The following is a 21538-nucleotide window of genomic DNA, read 5'->3' on the forward strand; positions in this document are numbered from 1 at the left end:
CCATGTAGGGTCTTTCATGTGTTATTGCTGTGAATTTTTTTTAACATTTTTTCTGTCAAAGGCTTTTAAAATACACACAGTGGTCGAATAAGATCAGATTCATTTCCGCCTTTTGTAGACGTCGTTTTAATAACCTCAGAAAGTTGCACTAATATACATATAAACACTCTTTATCTCTTTGAAACACATGCACACACACGCACACTGATTCATCCTGACACACAGATGGCCCCTGCTCTGACCACAAATGTAGTGTAACCCCTGCTCCCTGCGGTGCAGCCGGGCTCAGACTGCCAGTAAAAAGCCAGGGATGCTTCATGGCTCAACAATTCGCTGGCTAAATGGAAAGGCTTTGCTGTGTGACCTCAAACACTCTCCTCTCATATCTCACTTTTTTCTTTCTTTCACTTTGTCCACTCTGGATTCTGGATCTCTTTTATTTATTAGCTTTTCGTCTCTTTTACCTGCAGCTGAATGTGGTATGTGTACTCACATTCGTTGAGTTAGCTTCTGCTGCAGCCTCTGTTTTTTTTGTATCTTCTGTCTTTTCTCCTTCTGCCTCCTCTTTTTGTCCACAAAGGTGTGATCCACCTCCACCTCCTCCACCTCCTCCTCCTCCTCTCTGAGAGGTCAGGAGCAAAGTGAGGACACATGAGGAAGGCAAACCTCAGCGCACAAATATGAGCAGTATGAAGCGAAAGCTGTGCATTTCACTGAAAATGTGGTTCAGTGGGTTTATTGGGTAACAGATACGCTGAGATTGAGTCCAAAACCAGGTTTAGCCAAAAAGGTTTTAATGGTATTAGAGACATGACTTCATGGGGAAGTGGCTTCTATCATGAGTAGCGTGCAGAGATTAAAAATCACTGATCAGAAAATTGAATAATTGCAGCCTTGCTCGGTCCAGATGTGGTCGATCTACATGTGACTGCTGTCACACACAATTGCTACTGCTGCTTAATGTCTGCGACGCAATTAAAGAGAGGAGCTTCATATACAAGTTTCTGTATTTCTGCATGAATGTGACCTCCGTGTGCAGCAATAACAGCAGCTCAACATGTCTTTGGAGGAGTTTGAGTCCATCCCTCGGTACAGAACAGCTTCAGTTCTGACCCGTTGGTGGGTTTCCTCACATGAGCCGGTTGTTTCACGTCCTTCCACAACATTTCAGTTGGATTAAGGTCAAACTTCTTCTTGGGTTTGGGCTCATTGTCTTTGGGCGCCTCGTAATATACAGAGTTGTGTGTTTTTTTTTGTCCCGTGTCGCTTGTTCTTTCGTTTTTTCCGGTTCAAAAAGCAGTTTATTCCTTTGTAGCCCTGTGGAAAATAAACTCGGGGCAAAGCTGTCGCAGTTCAACGGTTGTTTACATTCGGCTTTTGTACGCGACCCGGACACTGTCCCCGTGAACCATGATGCTACCACCAGCGTGCTTCACATGTTCTTACTTTGAAATGAAGGTGAAGTCCAACTCTTCACAGAGGTAATCAGAAGTTTTTTTTGGTAACACAAAAACTTATTTACAAAAGTCTAATATTCCTGTCTCTTTTGTTTGATTGTCTTTCCTTTGTCCACTTTCAGGAAAAAATCTGAAGAGTTCACAAACTTTCAGGCACAGCTATAAAATATGGCTCTGAAATCTCATACTGTGTGAGAGGTGTGCGTGCTCACACAGCCAATATCAAATCCAGTTGTACTTTCACCTTCAGAGAGGTGGGTGTGTGTGTGAGTGTGTTACTGCGACACACGGCCATAAAAACTGAGGAGGAAAGACTTTTCAGAGAGGACGGCCGAGGATCAGGGCTGCACAGGGACCAGGTTCAGGTTAACTTTCCTCTAAACGGTGTCAAAAAAGGAACTAAATTGGGTGTCAGAAAGCACTAAGGAGCTGAAATAAGTCAGAGTCCCCTGCTCCCATGTGGGTGGGTGCTCGCTTTATACTTTTCAGACAATGTCCCTTTAAAAAGCCCCACGTCTGGAAAGTCCATTAGATGTGCATATAAAATTTCCCCTGTGATTAATAGTTGATGAGGCAGGGTTGGTTGGAGGGTACTACCAACATGTGGCCGGCGGGGCTCCTCCTCTCTGCAGGCTCGGGTTTCACTCCATAAACTTGCCACTCTTTCCCACCTATATGTTTAAAAAGGAGGAGGGCTCACTTGTCAAGAATGCCTTAGAAGAGCTGTGAAAACAGCCAGCGAGGAGGGGAGTCAGCCAGTTTGTGGATGCAGCTCTCCCACCACGCCACAAGCCAGTCAGATCTGTGTGTGTGAGAGTGTGTGTCAGGACCAGAGGCTCACACTCCCAGAGAGAGAGAGAGAGAGAGTGGGAAACACGCCGTCACAGGAAGGCGTCTGTCTTCACGCGTTCTGGGCTGTGGAAGAGTCAACAGCCGCTGACAGAAGTGAGTACGATGCACATGTAGTCGGACGCACACTTCAAGTCCCAGCTTTGTGTGTGAGGAGGCTCCAGATTCAACAGTGTGAAGAAAAAGTGTGTGTCTGCATCAGCATGGATCAGCCAGCCAGCAGCTGCATGCGCAGCGCCCATCCCAGCACCCCCATCTGGGGCTGCATGAGGAGCCCTCACTCGGGGGTCCCGGGAGCCAACCTGCAGTCCCCCTACCAGCAGGCCCCTTTCTCCCTGCACCAGAAGCCCGAGTTCCTGGCCTACACGGACTTCTCCAGCTCCTGCCTGGTGCCGAGCGCACCGCACGCCGCCTACCCCCGCGATGACAGACTGTACCCGGAGAGCCAGGGAGGCTACCAGAGGGTCGACTGGCAGTTTAACCCCTGCGAGACCCGAGCCAGGGCGCCCGAGGCCTGCCCGCCTGCTGCTCCAGCAGTGGTTGGTGGCAGTGGTGGGGGTGGAGGGCCTGAGCTGGACAGTGCAGGGGGGGACAGGCTGCCTGGGCCCGGGTGCCTGGATGGAGAATACTCGCCCCAGAGCGTGGCGTCGGCCGACTCCGATAAGAAGAGCTCCACTAAGAGGAAGAGGGATGTCACAGGTGAGACATGCACCACAAAAACATGGCCGACTACTAATATATGGGAAATTTTATTCATTTACTTTAATCTGAAAATGATCGTCAGCCACACACACACACACACGTCGTGTTGAGGTCAGGAATCTGCTCCTCGCCCTGTCCCACAGTTGGCAGTGACACAAACTCTCGTCTTATTTCCTCACCAAATGTAATCTCAAAGCCGATCGCTGTGTGAAAGGTGAGCAGGTGACGAGACTTTTGTGTTCGAGATGCACTTGAAGCAGCCGCTGCATCCTCTTATTGTTCCGAAATGATTTATGGAGCACCTGAACGCCTCGTTCTGCTGCTGCATCCGCTGGAAAGACCGCTATTGTGTTTCACTACATGATGGCAGAAATTGACAGTTTGACTCATCACAGGCACCTGAAAAAGTGAATTTTTTGAAATTCATAAAAAGTTTTTAATGATTATTTTCATTGATCCACTGGAAAAAAAAAATATTCTAATCAAATTAAATTTGCAGGTAGCGTCACACAGCCATGACAGAGTGATTCAAATGAGCAGCAACACAAACAGGCCAAAAGAAAACATTTTTATAAAAGTGTTTTTTGGTTAGAATTTCAAAATAAAAGCACATCCAACAATTAAAGGACCTTCTCCTTAACCCTTCGGACGCCTTCACTCTCAGCCTCTTATCTTGGTCATTGTTAGCTGTACGTGCTGTACCTTGTTTTTTCCAGGACAGTCTGAGATATCCAGATGTTTTATCACTTCATGTGATGCTACATGCACATTTTTTTATTATTATATTGGCTTCTACATTAAAGAAAAAAAGCAAAGTTGTCTGGAATCTGAAAATATGATGGTGGGACATTCAAGGACATTTGAAAATAAGCTCATCATAAAAACAATAACAAAAAAAATGATTTCAGTGAAGCTCGGTCAGAAGATCTTGGTCTTTTTTTTGACACAGTTTGTTGACGTGCAGCGCGACACTACACAAAGGTCTGGTTGTGTAGTTTTTGTAGATATTTGCTCACTTTTCTGGGATGAATCCGTCCAAACAGATTGATTAGAGCAGGCGGGCGGCTGCCTCTGAGTCAAACAGAATAAAAACTTCAGTTTGTTTAGCTGTTTGTTTCAAATCAGAACCTGAACAGGTACGAAAATAAAAGGATGAATCTGCTGAAAATAGTTTTATCAACAGCTTGAAGCAGCAGGTCTGTAAAATGTCCTGATAATTATTTAGAAAAAAAAAAAGCTGCATGATGAATGTTTGAGTCTGATTGAAAAGGAGGAGGTGGAGGAGCCCCCCCCCCCCCTCTCCTCCACCACCCCCTCCTCCCTTTCTTACCTTATTGTAACCTCCACTCGCTGCACTGAAAACATGCCAGACCACGTCTGGTAAAATCACTTTCCTGTGAGCCCACTTCTTACATTCTTATCCATTGACATTTTCCTGTCGTTAAGCCGTAACACAATCTCCCACTGAGTGCATGCAACATGTCTGACCGCTGCATCAGAAAAGAGCTTCAGCACTGACGGCGCTGGTGGAGGCCGCATATATTAGGAAAATGTCCTGCAGGCGTTGGCGGTGCAGCTGCTGTGTGTTTGTGCAAAGTCAAAGTTTAAACCAATTAATACCAAATATACTGTAGCAGTGTTTTTACTGTGAAGTCCTCCATCACTCCTCTGTGTGTGTGTATTATGATGACAAAATAAAACACATACAGAGTGTATTAAAGCTGCATGATGCTCTGAGCTCAGACATATATGTGCTGATAGGTCAGAGAAGACCTCTTCCTCTTCTCTGCTGATTATCTTTGGTAGTCTTCATCACAGCGAGGCGGTTCAAATATCTACACAATCAGACCTTTCCAGTGCTCCCTGCTGCCGCCTGTCTGTGGGACCAAATGTTAAAATAAAATAACTAAATTATACATTTTTCTCTGTCCGGCTGGTTCTAGTGCCAGTTTTTTTTTGTCCCACCATCTTGGTTCTGATGTTTCCAACAATCTCCTCCACAAAATGCTGAGAAGAAATCTCTGCTGCAGATACGAGCAGAAACAGAACTGTTTCATGAGTAAAAAATATCATAATATCAAACGATGTGCATGTAGGGTCATAAGAGATGATGGTGCATCCATGTAGCTCCGGCTGAGTCCACTGATACTGATGAAGAAAAGAGCTTTAAAGTGAAACGACCCTGAAACAGCTTCACACCTCAAAGATGCTAAATCACAATAAACCAGTTTAACAAACATCTCAGTCCTGCCGCCGAACTTTTACACACCCAAATTAAGCGGGTCAATCCCACGTGTAATTTTCACCTGCTTAAAAACCATCAGCAGCTTTAATTCAGTCCTGATGGAGACAAACGGTCTTTTACGCACACAAAAGCACCAAATGCTGTTTGTCTTTGGGAGCCTGCTGGGTGCAGAAGCCTGCGCCCTGCAAGTTTACGGCCTCTGGCTGTGCAGGATTGGGGGCCTGTTTAGTGAGAGTGTGTGTGTCTGTGTGTGTCTGTGTGTGTGTGTTGCCAGGTGTTCAGTCTAACCAAACCGGCCTGACACAGCTCCAGAGCAGAGCTGACGAGGCCGGGCAGCGCCGGCACACTCGGGGCCGAACGTCAGTAATAACCACAACACATGGCTACTCCAACAAACACACACACACACACACACACACACACTGCTCTGCCCAGTCACATCTGGTCCAGTCCATTTTAAATTCTGGCCCACTTTTCTGGCGAGCTCGGAGCAAAACTTCTCACTTTGACAAATTAGAACCATTTTCTGGAGATTACATCAGCTGCTGGTGTCGCTACCAATGCACAATTATTTTACACACACACACACACACACTCACACTCGCTCCCGAGCATGCGATCATAGAACCTGTAAATGAGGAGGATATTCAACGTGCAGGCAGAGAGATGGATCATAGTCATAGAGATATCTCAGACTTTTTCTGGTGTTGGCTGTCAGGTCCAGATGAGTTAATGTTGAATCTGCCTGTGGGAAAACTGCTCACACACACACACACACACACACACACACACTCACAGCAGTCAGACCTGGACACATCCGCACCTTTGTTCTTTTGTTAGAGGCTTTAACGATGTTCCGCTGCATTCCTCGGCTAACTCAGTCCCTCTGTGGCCGGTTTGGTTGGTGGCCCCTGCCCTGTGCTCTATCTCTCCCTCACACACACACACACACACACACACACACACACACACACACACACACACACACACACTGTGAATGGATGCAGAAATGTGGGTGTTTCAGTACATTCAGTAGAAAAACACAAGAGGAAAACACGTAAACAGCGGCTGCAGGTGAGCAGCAGGGTGAGGGTGGTCCCGTTTTAACGTGCTGCTCTCAGTGTTTACTGTATGAGGGGCCTCCCACTAAAACGCTTTGAAATCAGTCAGAAGGGTCCATGAAGAGTGTTTAACTGAGGCAGGTTCACAAGGAAAGAGGTGAAGCAAAAGGACGTGAGAATTATGATCCTTTAAAAATACGATCATGTTTTAATCTATCCAGCAGGGTTTCAGCAGGATTTTGTATTGATGATAAAATATTATTATTAACACTGTTGAATTAAAATAAATGGAAGATTAAAATGCAGCAAATAAAAAAGAGAGTGAGATTTAAATAAAAGCTTTCATATATAAACAGGTTTTCAGAAAACTTCCATAATTTCGGTGCAGAATAATCAAATCTGTGCCGCCTGGTTTCTTAGATTAGGAGATTAAGAGTCTGTAAAACAACAAAGAGGCGGTGGTGTGATCTGGTCCCGATCCATCAGCAGCTTTAAAGACTTGGGGTTGAATCCCGGAGTAGTCAGCCAACACCTACAAACACATGCTGGTACAGTGGGCACAAAGCATGATGGGAGCATCGCTTCATCTGCCTCTGGACTCATCAGACCACATGACCTTTTCCACAGAGTCCAAACTGTAGGATGTGTCTTTAAGGAGTCAGTCAGAGTTAAATAACTCGGACGGCTCCCTCGTACAGCACATGTCCTGACCTTATATCCTGGTACATACCTTATAAATAAAGAATAAAGTGTACAAACGCCTCACGCTGCACCTCTCGTCTCTCTGCAGACATCCAGGAGTCCAGTTTTAAGGTGGATTCCAGCTGCAAAGCCAGAAAGGAGCGCACGGCGTTCACCAAGGAGCAGCTGAGAGAGCTGGAGGCCGAGTTCACCCACCATAACTACCTGACCAGGCTGCGCCGCTACGAGATCGCCGTCAACCTGGACCTCACAGAGAGACAGGTACGCCCTCAGACAGGAGCGGAAGACGCTTTTATTTAAAACCCCCAAAACAAAAGGCCGGAGGTTTATTGCAGATGTTCACAGAGAGGACCAGAGATGGGGGCTTTCAGAGAGCCTCTCTGAGCACAAACATGGCCGTGCGTGAGCATTTCTTTCCGTGCTGTTTTTCACTGTGGTTCTTCTCAGAATGACACGCAGCCCTAATGAGTGGGCGGCAGCTCCAGACTCGATGAAATCGGCCGAACATGTGTGGATGCAGCCTGTCAGGCTCGGTGTCCCAGCTCCGTCTAATGAGGCCACGGTGCCACAGTGACCACACATACTGCCGTCTGCTGCTAAATCTATTTCCCAGACCCTCACACACACACACACACACACACACACACACACACACACACACACACACACACGGATCTGCTCAGAGCTCCCACTGCAGCTCGGCTGTGTTTTCCAGCTCATCCTACATGCTTTGGCGGTTTGCCGTCCTTTCAATCAGACGCGCTCGGAGACGGAGAGGCTGCAGTGTGTGGGAACAGATCTGTCTGAGTCCCAGAGCTGCAGGGGAGCCTGATCAGCAGGGTCACCCCAAACATCCACAGAGCTGCTTCTCACTCTGATCCTATCTTGTTTGTGTCTTCTCCTGTGTTTACTGTTTTTTTAGCTATTAGCATCAGTTAGCTTCTCACTTAGAGCCCAGCAGAAGCACGGTGTGGTCAAACTGACACCTCTTCTTCTTTGTTGGATATCGTTAGCAGTGTTCACCACAACAAAGTGGAACAAATATCTACAGAAACTTCACAGTCTGACCCTTCTGAAGAACCCTGCTGCTTGTCTGTGTGACAAAGTGTTGGCGAGGAATAAATGTGTGAAGATGTGTTATTTCAGACTCTGTGAAACAGCTTTCGAATCGCACTGTACTCATATTCTACCAAATTTCTAAATATAGAATCAATATAGAGAAATATAGAATCATAGAAAGTCCCACCATCATGGTTCTGATGTTTCCAGATTCCAGACAGTCTCCTCTACAACATGATGAACAGAAATCTCTGCTGCAGCTTCTCATGGACACATGCATGTAGAATCATCACACTTTCACAAGGCGAATTTTTTTCACTTCACATAAAAAGGCTAATATACACAATGTTCTTATATTATTATATTTAATAATGTCACATCTGGATAGCACAGACTGTCCTGAAAACACTGAAAGTAAAGAAGGTGTTGTTACACTAAAAACAGACAGAGGAGGTGCTGATCAGGTGCTGACAGATGGATGAACACATTGTTTGTTTTGGTGTTTCCGCGGTAACAACAGAAAAACAGTCAGACGTATTTTTCAGGAACAAGTTGACTTTGAATTCAACATTACAGCATGGGTATGAAGAATGTTCGGCTGCGACAGGAGCAGCAGATTTAGGCCTCATTAGTCCGTCCATCCTGTCACCGTTCAGACCTCCAGACCTTCAGTCTTTTCTCTGTCATTATCTGGACTCTCAGGAAGTGCATGTTTCTGCTGCTATTTTTGGCCGGACAGTTATAATGTGAGATCATTACAGAGCACAGATGCACAGATACAGATGAGCAGCGTCCCCCCTCTGCAAGTGCAGTTAAACCCAGATCCTGCGTAGGCCGGCTTCCTGACCTGCCGTCCATACGATCCTCTGTGCCTGCGCTCCGAGAGAGAGGGAGAGATTTTTCGAGCCAGGACCAGGAGCTTTGTTCTGACAATTCATGCTCCCTGCAAGGGCCAGTGCAGGCCGAGCAGATTTATATTCTGCAGTGGCAGATTTGTGGGGGATTATTTGTCTGTTTTTCTGCTGACCGAGCTGTAAATTTTCCTAAAAATTGCAAAATGGAGAGAAAAGCCACAGTGATCCTGTTACGAGTTCAAATACGGTGAAAGAATCAGCTCAGAGGGCTGTGGGAAAGACGCACGAACAAATGTATTATGTTGTGTCATAAAAATGTCAATTATTATTGTTATTGAAAACACTCATATCTGAAAACGACATTATCAGCATGCAGAGGATCCACAAAAAGACACAAACCAGGGAGATACCGGTGAACACACAGACCAAATAACACCGTGTCCCCAGTGTGAAGCACGGCGGTGGTGGTATCATGGTTTCTGAAATACACTGATTTGCATTGTTGTATAGAAACGGAGCTCTGGATGCTAACAGCAACAGCAGAAACACAGATTTTAGTGGTTCAGGAACTGAAAATGTGTCGCGCTCTGCACGAACTTTGAACACATAAAAACAAAGACTGATGTAAGACTTCCTGTGTTTGTTCCCTGCAGGTTAAAGTTTGGTTCCAGAACAGGCGGATGAAGTGGAAGAGAGTGAAGGGAGGACAGTCGGCTTCGCCCAACGACCTGGAAAATGACGACATGGACTCAGCGGCCTCGCCCAGCTCTGACTGAAAATAAAAACCAGCCCAAAGGGGCGGGGGGAGGGGGGGGGAGGTCAGAGGTCGGCGGGACGGTGCAGACTTTGGTTTTGGAACCATGGCAGGAAAATTCCAGAGACTGCTTTTAAATCCCAGGAAGACACGACTGAGCTTCCTTTACTGTTTTCTGATGTAAATAATTGATTTATTGTTGTGATACTGCTGGTGGTTGTGGAGCAGCTCCGTGCCGACGTATCAGACTGTGATTGTGCTTCCAGTTTTGTAATCATGGCCTCTGACGCTTGACTACAACCACCTGGGAGAACTCAGACTGCACAAGTGTTGCCAAGACGTAAGTGCCTCCGAATCAAATGTTTCTTTTTTTCTATTTGTCCATTTCTTTCTAGAACATAGTGTTTTTTTTACTCTTTTTTATACAATTTGAGTGTTATGGATAAAACACAGATATTGTTTCTACAAATAGAATAAATCATCTTCTGCAAAATGGGGAACACAGTTTGATCATTTCTTGGTGATCGATGAACAAACTCCTCACACAGGGTGTCTATGACCTGCTCCACATTTGGTCACTTCATTTTAGGAGTCATTTTAAAAAAACAACAACTTTTGCCTCCATTAAACGACGCAAACAACCACGTCGGCTCGTCAGATTTTTGCATCTCGCCATAAAACGGGAAGTTTCTGTCACTCATTAAGGCTTAATTCAAACTTCATGTGTTTGTTAAGGAAAACCCGAAAACCTGAAAAGATCCATGCAACAATTTAACACGACATGTCATAGCGCCACCTAGTGGGAACAGGAAGCTTTGAGAAAAACACTTCGACTAAAGCGCTCCGACAACTGAAAAGCTGCGTGGAGCTCCGGATAATGACAGTATCAAAAGTAAAGCTGTGTGTTTGTTTGTTTGTTTTTCTTCGTGTCAAAAAATATATTGGTGCTCATCAGCTGCTAGCAAACAAACAAATGGTTAAAAACTTGAAATATGTGCACAGATCAGAGAACAAATAATGAAAAAATATTCATTTGTTTCTGGGGAACACTTTGCAGTGTGTGTCTACAGAAAGGCCAGGTTGTGTAGTTTCTAGAGACATTTGAACCACTTCACTGTGATAAACACGTCCAAACACGTTCAGCAGAAAGCAAAAGGGTGTCTGTTTGGGTCGGGCGTCTAAGGGTTAATGCAGGATTTTAACTCATCGGGCCACCAGAGACGATTCCTTCATGTAAAAGCTGCTTCACCTCGTCCTGATGAGTGAAACTTGTGTAAATGTGCGGCTCTTCCTGTCACGTCCGAACATCAGGGTGCCGCCTGATGATGGAAGAATTATCTTCATCAATATCTGACGTGGAGGTCGGACTCCCCTGAGGTCAGATCGCAGTGGACTCTCATCAACGCCCACACGGCTCAGAGGAATGTTCATCCCTGTCATTCCTCACAAAGGGCCGTTAACCTGACGAAGGTGGAGTCTGAAGTATTTGGCCCCTGCTCACTATTTTCAACGGAAGCATCTGGATGGGGCCAATTTGATCTCAACCTGAGTGGAACCTCGACAAACCCACGCACGGGGCCCCCAGGACCAGAGAGAGAGAGAGAAAAAAAAAGGCTGGCTGGCTGACCACTTGTGTATGATGGAAAAGGGAAATAATAGGTGGGTATGGGTGAAAAGACGGCTTCTCAAGTACAGGATGTTGTTGTAGCAGGTAGCCAGTCATCCAATTTCCTGCTTCCCAAAGAAAACAAGAGCTCCCGCGCAGGAGTCCCCAGACTTACAATGGTGGGCCTATGCTCCGAACAAAGCCTGCAGAGGTTACTGCCCTCTCTGCCGCTCTGCGGGGACTGCCGTCGGACGGTTGTTCCACACATCCACACCGAGTCGGGGTCAAGTGTTACTGTACGTCTGACCCCGGCGGGCCCCTGGCTCCAGCTGCTGGGGGTGGAACGACTCCAAGTCCCCCCACCCCACCACCCCTCTCCTCTCTGCCTCTATTAGGCTCTATTATTGTATTAGTGGTAATAGTAGTCAAAATAAACCATGTCCAATTGTAATGATAGTATTAATATCAGCAGTGTAAACTAATGAAGCTGGAATGTTGTTCTTTCACCACGGAGCTTCCTTCTAACGGCGCAGGGGTGGCCAAATTTATGGATTACATTTAATTTGGTGGTTGTGTGATTGTGGGATGTTCAGCGCTGCCAAAAACACCCCGGCAGGCAGAAAATGGGGGGGGGGAGTGGTTCATCAGTAAGAAAAGGTATTTTCTTACCTCTGAAACGTGGCGTCACCGCCACCTGAAACACCGCGGCGCTCCTCCGCTGTGAGTGTAAAACCAGATTCAGCTGCAGGAAGCATTCTTCAAATAACTGCTCGCCTTTGAACACAACCTTCTCTGTGGGCAATAAGAAAACATTTTTTTTCGAGCCGCTGACTTCACCCCCTCAGCTCGCTCTGAAAACAGGCTGTCAGCGTGCAGAGGGCACTGCCACTAAAAGCACTGCATGCAGCCAGATGCTCCGTTCAAAGAGGAACACGTCAGCGTCCACCAGGCTGAAAGTGCTGCAGCCTGAAGCTGCGGTGACACCAGCAGCTGCAGCATTTCCATTTTAGAATGTTTCCATTCGTGACTCACTCCGCTGGATACAACAGTGTGAGGTGCAGTCGAGGAGATAGTGGAAGAATACAGGAAGTTAGCGGTGTTAGCAAAGGAGCTAATCTTTAGCAGAGGGCCAGCCCTGCTCCGGTGGCACTTTGTAGGATAAATGACGTTCCACAGAGGAATGCAGCGGTCAAAGGGATGAGCCAGTGGTCACTTTTGGAGGCAGCATCAGTGAGTCGGATTTAATCCACGAAGAGATGGGTAATATAAGATTTGCAGCTGACCATCGTTTGGTGGATCGCCCCCTGCTGGCCAGTTGCAGTATAGCTCATAAACCCCGCCTGACCCAACTAAACACTAAAAGTACCACCTGAATAAAATGAGGGAAGTAACATCCCTGTCAGCACCCAGTGGCTGCCTTCACCTCTGAGCTTAAGATAATGATAACGTAGTCTGGTTGGAGTGTTCAAAGCAGCTGAAGTTTGTTACAACTTCGGTTGTAATGCGGTTTGTTTGGCTGTAAGAGAGGTTTAGTTGGAGCTGATTACATGGCAAAGAGAGGAGGACCTAGCATAGAGCCTTGTGGCACCCCTGAACCATGTCCTGTTGATAATAGAGTAAAGGTTTTTTTAATTATTAACATTGCTGCTTTGCGCCTGCACAGGACAGTGTTTATCTTGAAAAGCCCCCTGTGTTGTCTCCAGTAGCTCTTGGCGGGAAAGCTCTTGATGGATTGGTGGAGGTGTGAAGGTCAGCTCTGCTTTAACTGCTCCACCGACCCCATCTGCACACTGTTACTGTGTCCTGAGACGGCGGCTCGCGGGTCACAGCTGAGGGGTCAGGCTGATAACATCAGACGCAGGAGGTCTTATTGAGAAACTTCTTGAAACGTCGGCCATGTTCAGGCTCTGCCTCAGGTTCATTTTTCTCTCTTTCAGTCTGACAGTAAGAGCCTGTCTCAGACACGTCAGTCTCACCTTGCTCTGGGCTGCAGAACTCTGCAGCACGCTGGGTTTTGTCAAATGAAACAGACCCAGGAGAAGCAGAATCTAACAAGCCTCCCCTCCTCCTCCTCCCCTCTGTCATCCTTCATCCACTTACTTCCAAGGAAGCTGGGAGCAGTGGACACGCTTCCTTTTTTCTTTCTTTCTTTTTGTTCTCGTTATTTTAGGCCACCTGCAAATCTGTTTCTCTGTTGTCGTCTGTGTGTGTCTGTTTTCAGCCCCTCACACATGTACGACAGAAACAGCAAGAAAGGGAGGAGGAAATATGCGATGTCTTCCACACATCCTCCCAAGACGGCCGTTGTGTTGAAGGAGGCATACAAGCAGCGTGTGTGTGTGTGAGCTTGTGTACCTGTGGCTGGCGAGCAGCAGTTGGACAGAGTCGGCGGTGGACACCGCTGCAGCCTGCGCTCATCCTTCTCCCCCCACGCCTCTCGTCTCCGGTGATTAGCGGCTCCTGCAGGAGTTATAAATCTTCTGTTTCCATTGCACAATAAGTCAAGACGGGCCAAAGTTGAGGAGCTGCACAACATTAAATTATCTGAGACTTCCTGCAAAGGCTCCTTTTGGATGTGGCGTCTTGAGTGAAGCTGATACCAGAGCCCGGGCCATGGGACTCCTGGGTTGGTACGCACCGCGTCCTGCCTGAGGTGGAACCAGGAAATCCAGGAGCAGTTTAGCTCCGAAAACCATCACACAGAGGACCACTCAATCACAGAGTCTGCTGAGTGAACCGAACATAGAAAGCCTTGTTCACCAGAAAGCACAGAGGGAGCACGCTCAGCGTGGAAGATGGAGGACTGTTGAGGCTTCGCTCGAGAAAACAGAGACACGTGAAGAAAGCAAAAGAAAGGCTCAGTGAGAGGTAGAAGAGAGAGAAGCTTTGCTTCCAGTATCTGGAGTTTTGGAATTCATTGATCCAGCAATGATGGCAAACTGGAACCAGATAAACCATGATACCACCACCGCCGTGCTTCACATGTCAGATGATGTTCTTATGTTGGAATGCAGAGGGCAGTAACTTTCTCCTTGCAGCTCTGACATGCAGAGCATGGTGTTCATTAGCAGGTGAGAGGCCTTCAGCTGCTTCGTGACATCATGGACTAGTTCAGGACTCTGTTGTTGTGGGCGGTACTGGTCACTATGTTTTGTGAGTCATATAAGGCTTCATAATCTTCATTTCCAGCACCGCACAGCTGTCCTTACCTGGGTCTGTGTGTCAGGAAAACCTCCAGAAACCCACAGAAAAACAGATCAATCAAACACATCAGCAGCTTCTCACTCTGTCTGCAGAGCTGCAGACTTTGTCTTCACAGTAAGAAAATCCTGCGCTCAGGAGCTCGGACTCTCCGTCACACACACAAGGTCCCATTCAGGCATTGTGACCGGGGCTCCATTCATCCCGCTGTCCAAACAGTGGCTGGGAAATGATGCTGGAGGCGATGGCACCAACCAGAAGAGGAATCATCCATCAACACGAGGGCTCCCAGAGTGCACCGGGATCAGACTGCCGTCATAAAGGTGTCATGGCTGCCAGACAACAAAAACACACATAAAGGCCCGATGATGTGAGGCTGCTGGAGTCTGGTTTCACAGAAGCTTCTGAGGATTATGACCTCAAGAAAACGCAGGATGGCTTGTTAGCTAGCAATCAAACATTAGCTTGTGTCGCTTCTCATGGATTCAGATTCACTTCTCAGTTTTTATGCTCAGTGTCAGTCTGAGGCAGCGGGTCAGCACACGAACACAGATGTCCCCTTCACAGAGCGTCATCAGTGTATCAAAACACGCCGCCACCTTGCTTCCGTCTGCGTGCGTGCTTCTCTCCGACCGCCAGCCAAGAAAGGCGGATGAAGTGTGGGAGGGTGTCATGTGATTCTGACATCATCACCGCCTGCCGTCTCGTCCTCTCTCTCTCCGCCGCTCTGATACTGACAGGTCCTCTATTGTTCCAGCGCTGCGTGGGCTCCCAAGGTTCCCATGTGTTAGAAATCATCCACCCACGTGCTGCAGCCGCCAGGGGCCTGAGACCGTGAAACTGTATACTGAGAGTCTGTGGGCCCTGATGAAAGACAGTGAGACTGCAGAGAGAATAACACACGCCAGGCTCCTACACACACACACACACATACCTGCAGATATCCACACACAAAATAGGCAAACACTTTGTCACGCTACAGGCTCACGCAGGCCGGTGGGAGCCGGAGTGTGGGTGGAGAGATGGGCAGCAGCAGCAGCAGCAGCGGGGATGGATGGATGAGGAGGTTTAACAAATCCTGGAGCTGGTTTCTGGTTCTGCTCAGAGATGGTCTGGAGCCGGGCCAGGTGAGAGCGCTGGCACAGGTGACGGCGTCGGTAAAACACACGGAGGACGGGGTCTGCATGTCCTCACTGCTCACTGTGTGGCTGCGTTCACGTCCATCCAAATCATCCACAGACCCGAGTGAAGACCTGTTTGTGAGCAGATTCCAGATGCTCGAGACATTTTGGAACTTGAATGTGGCGTAAACATGAGCTCACAGATGTTTTCTTCAGGTTTATTGTTTTTCACACACAAACGGCGCCCTCGTGGGGGCAGGTCACATGACCTCATCCAGACTGCATCAAGAACTAGATACTCAATAACTGCTGTTTATTGATCAGACAGTGAACGTTGAACCTCAAAAAGGTCTGAAAATGAACTCCTGCTGCATCAACAAGCCCCAAACCTCCATCTTTAACAGGCCTGGCATCATCACAGCAAGATGGTTCAAATGTCAACAAAAACTACACAATCTGACCCACAAGTGTCACAAAAATGAATCAATCAGTGAATCACTGAAATGATTGATGATGTCTCCAGACTCCAGACGCTCTCCTGTACGAAGTCATAAAAAGAAACCTTTGCTGCCAGCTTGTTATGGAGACACAAAGGTGTAGCAGAAACACAACTCACAGAATAACAGAATGACTTTCCTAGTGTTTGCAGGCACTGTGTGTGTGTGTGTGTGTGTGTGTGTGTGTGTGTGTGTGTGAAATCCCAGTTAAAGCCTGGAGGATTAGGCCTCTGAGAGCAGCCGTTGTGCAGCTGCGGAGCTCTGTGCACGCCCCGTGGATAAAAATCTGACTTCCCCTGACACCTCCGCCCGCCTGAAAGTGAAAACCAGCACTGCATCCTCACGAGGGTGGGCTGGACGGCCTGCACGTTGGCGAGCTGGCAGAAAGAGTGTTGGATTATGTTGGTTTCACTTTGGTCAGCTGGGCCTTGTCTTCTTTCTGATGTCTGTGTCTGGACTCGATGAGTGTCAGAAGCTGCACGCTATGGTAACAATGGAGGGAGTGAAGGTGGGAGGTTTGGATGATGAGGGTAGGTGGAGGCTGTTTGGAGCTTTACAGTCAGGGAGAGGGGAGACAGGGCAGCCCGTGGTCAGCTGGAGTCCAGAGAGGACACAGCACATGGCAGGCAGCGAGAGTGAGGACAGCAGTCCATTACTGGAGGAGGAGGAGGAGGAGGGCAGCGCTGGGCCAAAACACAACATGTGTGTGTGTGTGTGTGTGTGGCCATTGTTAACCGTGGCCAGGGTCATTGTGTGTTGCTGGTAGCGTCCACACCCTGTGAGTTCAGTGGGAGTCGATACCTTCAGACACTCCCAAGAGGGGATCTGTGGGAATGTACAGCACAGAAACCTTTCCATGCACACACACACACACACACACACACACACACGGGCCCAGCAGCAGGCCTTCACTATTTAAAGCTCTGATTGGCTGCAGTAACTGCTGTGAATAACACGCTGATGCCCAGCACTTCCTGTCTTTGTCTAACAGATGTAAGCACCGCCTCTGGCGACCAGACATCTCATCATGTCATCTGTCCTGAAAGAGTCTGTAAATGTGCAAAAACTGGCATCTTCTCATTCTGTCATTTGATTGACAGCCACAACTGTGAGCATGAGTACAGTACAGGGTGAAAGGTTAGTTCATGTTTCTGTGAACCAGGACTCAGTTTTTCATCAGTGATGATCTGCAGTGTAGAAATGAAGGAACTTCTTGAGAATTAACCCTTGAAGGAGTTCCAAACTTTGTACCGGAGTTCCTCATGGCAGCATCCTGGGCCCCCTTTGTTTCCCCCCACACTGCTCTCCATCCTTATGTGGTGTCCTCTGTGCAGACCTGCATCCGCCCCTCCTCCTGCTGGAGCACTCCACCTCTCTGTGCTGCTTGTTTTTTTACACCTTTTCCCACAGTCTTTAATTTAGAATATTTATTTATGGAAATCAAGCCTTTATTTTTACAATCCTTGCTGCTGGTGTCCACTTTGTGTTTTGCCCTGACCAGGCTGTGTGAACGGGGCCACGTCACGTGATCCTGGTCCTGGTGAACTGACAGGCTGTTTTGCCGATCAGCAGGCTATCTGGGCCTAACCTAAACAAGCCGGGGATTACCTCCGTGTTTGTTTGACTGTTTACTCTGGGCCAGGTTAGCTCCCTCCCCACCGACAGCAACACGAGCCATTACTGCAGACCATCTGTGGACACGGGTCAGTGTTGACTTAACGCTCTCCAAACACCAACGCTGCCTCACCCCGAGGGAGTCAGAGCAGCAGAAACACAAAGAAGGAAATGTGCTATCTGTCTGTTTGGACGGTGATTCTGGCTGATTGTTCAGGTTCTGTGTGTGATATGGAATCAGTTCCTGTCTCTTTTGTTTGATTGTGTTCTCTTTGACTCAGGCCGTATCTGGATATATCCAGATTGATTCCAATCCTCCTCTCGGAGGTGGATCTAGCCGGATTGGTTTACATCTGGCTCAGGTTTGAATGCAGCTAGTGAATCCCGCTAGCGACGTGATACTTGCGGTTCACAGGGACAGTGTCCGGGTCGTGTACAAAAGCCGTATGTAAACAACCGTCGAACTACGACAGCTTTGCCCCGAGTTTATTTTCCACAGGGCTACAAAGGAATAAACTGCTTTTTGAACCGAAGAAAAACGAAATAAAGAGCGACATGGGACAAAAAAAAACACACGATGCATGCTCACGCGCGGTCCTACCACGGCCTGAATGGACTCTGTATATTACGAGGCGCCACCTAGCGGTTTGGAGGACAGCAAACAAGCCGGGTTAAGCTGGATTAAAAGCGGACACGTGTGTGATAGCCAGATTTGAAAATAGGTCTGAATGTATCCAGCTTAAAGGCGATCTGGATTCACTCCTACTCTAGCTGGACTGACTCTCTCCAGTGTGAACGGGGCCAAGTCTACTTTCAGGTCCATCTGTACACAGCTGCTTTACAGTCTTGAGGATGTGAGCTATAAAAAAAGAAATGTATCCGAGGAAGTCTTCAGGAAAGTGTTGTGATTTTGTAGTTGGAGCTTGGATTAATCTCTGCAGGCCTCAACACTTCCTACTGTCGGACTGCCTGATTATTACAGCCATTTAACACAGTGCTGAATGAAGCAGGAACACGCCGGGGTCTCGGGCACCAGCTGGTGTGAAACCAGCAGCCTGGATCCTGTTTCTTTAATCCTGTCCCGCAGAGGACAGGAACTCTCCCAGAGAACAGCCTCGCCTTTCTGCAAAGCACCTGGTGAAGCCAGCGGCCAAGAATGCCACCTCCGTGCTATACATCATCATCATCATCACTAGCTTTCATAACCCCATAGCTGTGGTCTTCATCGCTCCGTCCTCCTCCATCATTGAGTTTCCACTGCCTGACCCGCTCCAGGTCTGTGCACACAAACATTCAGAGACAGGAAGGCTACCCTTACACCCGGTACATTCAGCTCTGCCTCTGTCTGAAGGGGAAGTCTCAGCATCCACAAGTGCCGACTGCCTTGGCTGTAAACCAACTCCTGCCAGGCTATCGCCTTTCAGCCCCCCAGTCCCTGAGTTATTACAGTGCGGCTGTTCACAGCAGCGTTAGCCCAGCGTGGTCTGGTCCGGCCCGGCGCTGTGCTCTGCAGTCAGTCACCTCGCCCTCCTCCCCCCTCCTCCCTCCCTGAACCTAACAGCGAGCTGAGGGCTTCCGCCACAGGTGTCTGAGACTTTCTTCTCCTCCTCCTGTCAATCCCTCTCCTCTTTGACGAGAGCTTTAACTCCCCGTCCTCTCCCTCCCACGCCCCCTCTCTCTCTCTGTCGGCTCGCACAGGCAGTCCAGATTGTTCTCATTTAGTGTGCTGAGCTCAGGGTTCTATCTCACTGCTGTCCGTCTCTGTCACACACACACGTTCCCTTCCTCATCAATCCTTCTCAGGCTTTTACAAGTCTGAGCAGCTGGTTTGACCACTAAATCTCTCAGGGTTTAGGATAGTTAAAGCTCGAGGAAGGTGACATAGAGAAAGTTCAGGGCTCAACACCAAAGACACGTTACACAGCCTCAATCTGTTTGTGTTGTTGGTTAAAGGTTTATAGGAAACCTCCTCTGCCCAGAGGGACTCTTTAAACACTGTGTCAGAAGTACCGTATAGCTCCTAATATAAGATCACCCTGATTATAGGACAGCATGCAGCTTATGGGAGGTCTTTTTATTTGGCAGAATTACAACCAGACAGCAGGAGATACCAGTCTGATGGTGGAGTAGATCCATGTGACGTCGGTTTGAAATACAAACTTGAAAATAAAGGTGTTATCAGAGCGGCCCCGCCTCCACAGCTCCTGCATCAGCACCATGAAGCTGGAGAACCTTCACATCAGGCGTATGCTGTGAAAAGGAGGAGTTAGCCGGCAGCTAACTGTAAGATGGAGCCTGGCGATGGACCATTGAAAGTAAAAACTGCAGACCAAGCTTCTGTGATGTCACGCTCGATGGGCAGCTCCAAGACGCTCCGACCGTCGCGATGTTGGCAAAACTCCAAAATACAGATGAAGAGGTGGAGCCGCGTGGAGCTGAGAAGCTCACGCTGTGATACGGCAACCGCCTGTCACTCAAAACGGTAACGCCCAATTTTAACTCTGAAGATAATTATTGATAATGGAAGGAATCTCATCAATGAGACCAGAATCGTTCATCACTTTTTGATGAATGGCTTCGAGTCGGACCCCCAGAGGTTCCTGCTTCAGATTGACTCCATGTTGGAGTCAGCCTCTGGAGGCCACAGGGGGGTACTGCAGACCAGAAGCAGTGCAGTGCCATCTAGAATGGGAGCTAATACTTCCAAGACTTTTCCCCCCAGAAGAATGTTTTACATGTTTTTATTTTATGCCTTTAAAAAAAGTCACATCCCTCTAAAAAAACGCTGCAAGGATCCGTCCCGCTTCTTCTCCGCTCCACCAGCTGCGGCTGCAAACGGCCATAAAGTCACCCGAGCTCTGTTTAATTTCCCTCCGACACAATCGACACAAAGTGAGAAAGTGAGAAGCCGTCCAACACGGTAGCACCGCCTCGGCCTCAGCTGTCCCGCCGAGTGGGAGGCCATGTTGTTTGTGTTGTGTAACTACCGCTGGTGAACCAAAGCACCAGTGGTAATAAAGCCCCGAAGATCACAGCCTGGACGCTCATATTTACCTTAGACTAATCTGACCATGGTTTATATCATCCGAGTGCTGTGAGAGGATGGAAACAGGCCTGTCTGAGGAGGGGGAGGAGGAGGGGGAGGAGGGGGAGGCACCTCTTCTTGACCCTTTGCAAAAACCAGTAGACACATTTTGAGGAAACCTGATCAGCAACGAAAACAAGTATGAAGTCAGATCTTTATTTAAGGTAGTCAGCAGGAGCAGATCTGTGATATCCAGAGGAGAGGAGACAAGAGGGGGGAGGCAGGGGGGAGGGAGGGAGGGAGGAGTGAGTCCCCATCCTCCTCCCACCACCTCCTCCATCTCTCTCTCTCTCTCTCTCTCTCTTCTGAGTTGTTTTCTGAATCCCTGCCAGGAAAGTTTAATGGCTGTGGAATCTGGACAGGAAAAAAGCGGCGCTGGAAGTTTCAGAGGAAGCGCGGATCTGCGCCTCACGAAGGCAGCACCTCTGTTTGTGTTCTCCCGGCCCGGAGCGGCGCAGCGAGGCAGCGAGCGGCAGAGGAAGAGCGTCAGAGAGCGTTTCCACCGAAGCTCGCCGGCCTCTCGGGGGAGGCAGGCCTCAGACAGACAGGCCGCCATCATTTAACCTCTCGTGTACACATGATCACACTCAGAACAATGCAGAGGACGCACTGCCAGACACACACCCACTCACACACACACGTATACACAAACACACCCTGCTAACAGGCTGAAGTCACAAACCTTCCTCTCTGAGAACCATGAATTATGACACTTCCTGCATCAAGAGCTC

General features: G+C 48.2%; 1 protein-coding gene across 1 annotated transcript; it reads left to right on the forward strand.

Annotated features, from left to right (window-relative positions):
- Positions 1–2077: 2077 nt before the first annotated feature.
- On the forward strand, positions 2078–10183 carry meox1 (mesenchyme homeobox 1). Its single transcript, XM_028408103.1, has 3 exons — positions 2078–3005; positions 7105–7277; positions 9583–10183. The coding sequence occupies exons 1-3, from the start codon at positions 2510–2512 to the stop codon at positions 9703–9705; spliced, it is 792 nt and encodes a 263-aa protein (XP_028263904.1). The 5' UTR covers positions 2078–2509; the 3' UTR covers positions 9706–10183.
- The last annotated feature ends 11355 nt before the right edge of the window (positions 10184–21538 follow it).

The sequence above is a fragment of the Parambassis ranga genome, chromosome 6 (assembly GCF_900634625.1).
Source record: "Parambassis ranga chromosome 6, fParRan2.1, whole genome shotgun sequence".
NCBI lineage: Eukaryota > Metazoa > Chordata > Actinopteri > Ambassidae > Parambassis > Parambassis ranga.

What these genes read in the sequence shown, in the direction of transcription:
- meox1 (XM_028408103.1), top strand. Translation starts at nt 2,510, where the DNA reads ATGGATCAGCCAGCCAGCAGCTGCATGCGCAGCGCCCATCCCAGCACC. An exon ending in GAGGAAGAGGGATGTCACAG is followed by an intron (nt 3,006 to 7,104) that starts GTGAGACATGCA and finishes GTCTCTCTGCAG; the next exon opens with ACATCCAGGAGTCCAGTTTT. An exon ending in TGGACCTCACAGAGAGACAG is followed by an intron (nt 7,278 to 9,582) that starts GTACGCCCTCAG and finishes TGTTCCCTGCAG; the next exon opens with GTTAAAGTTTGGTTCCAGAA.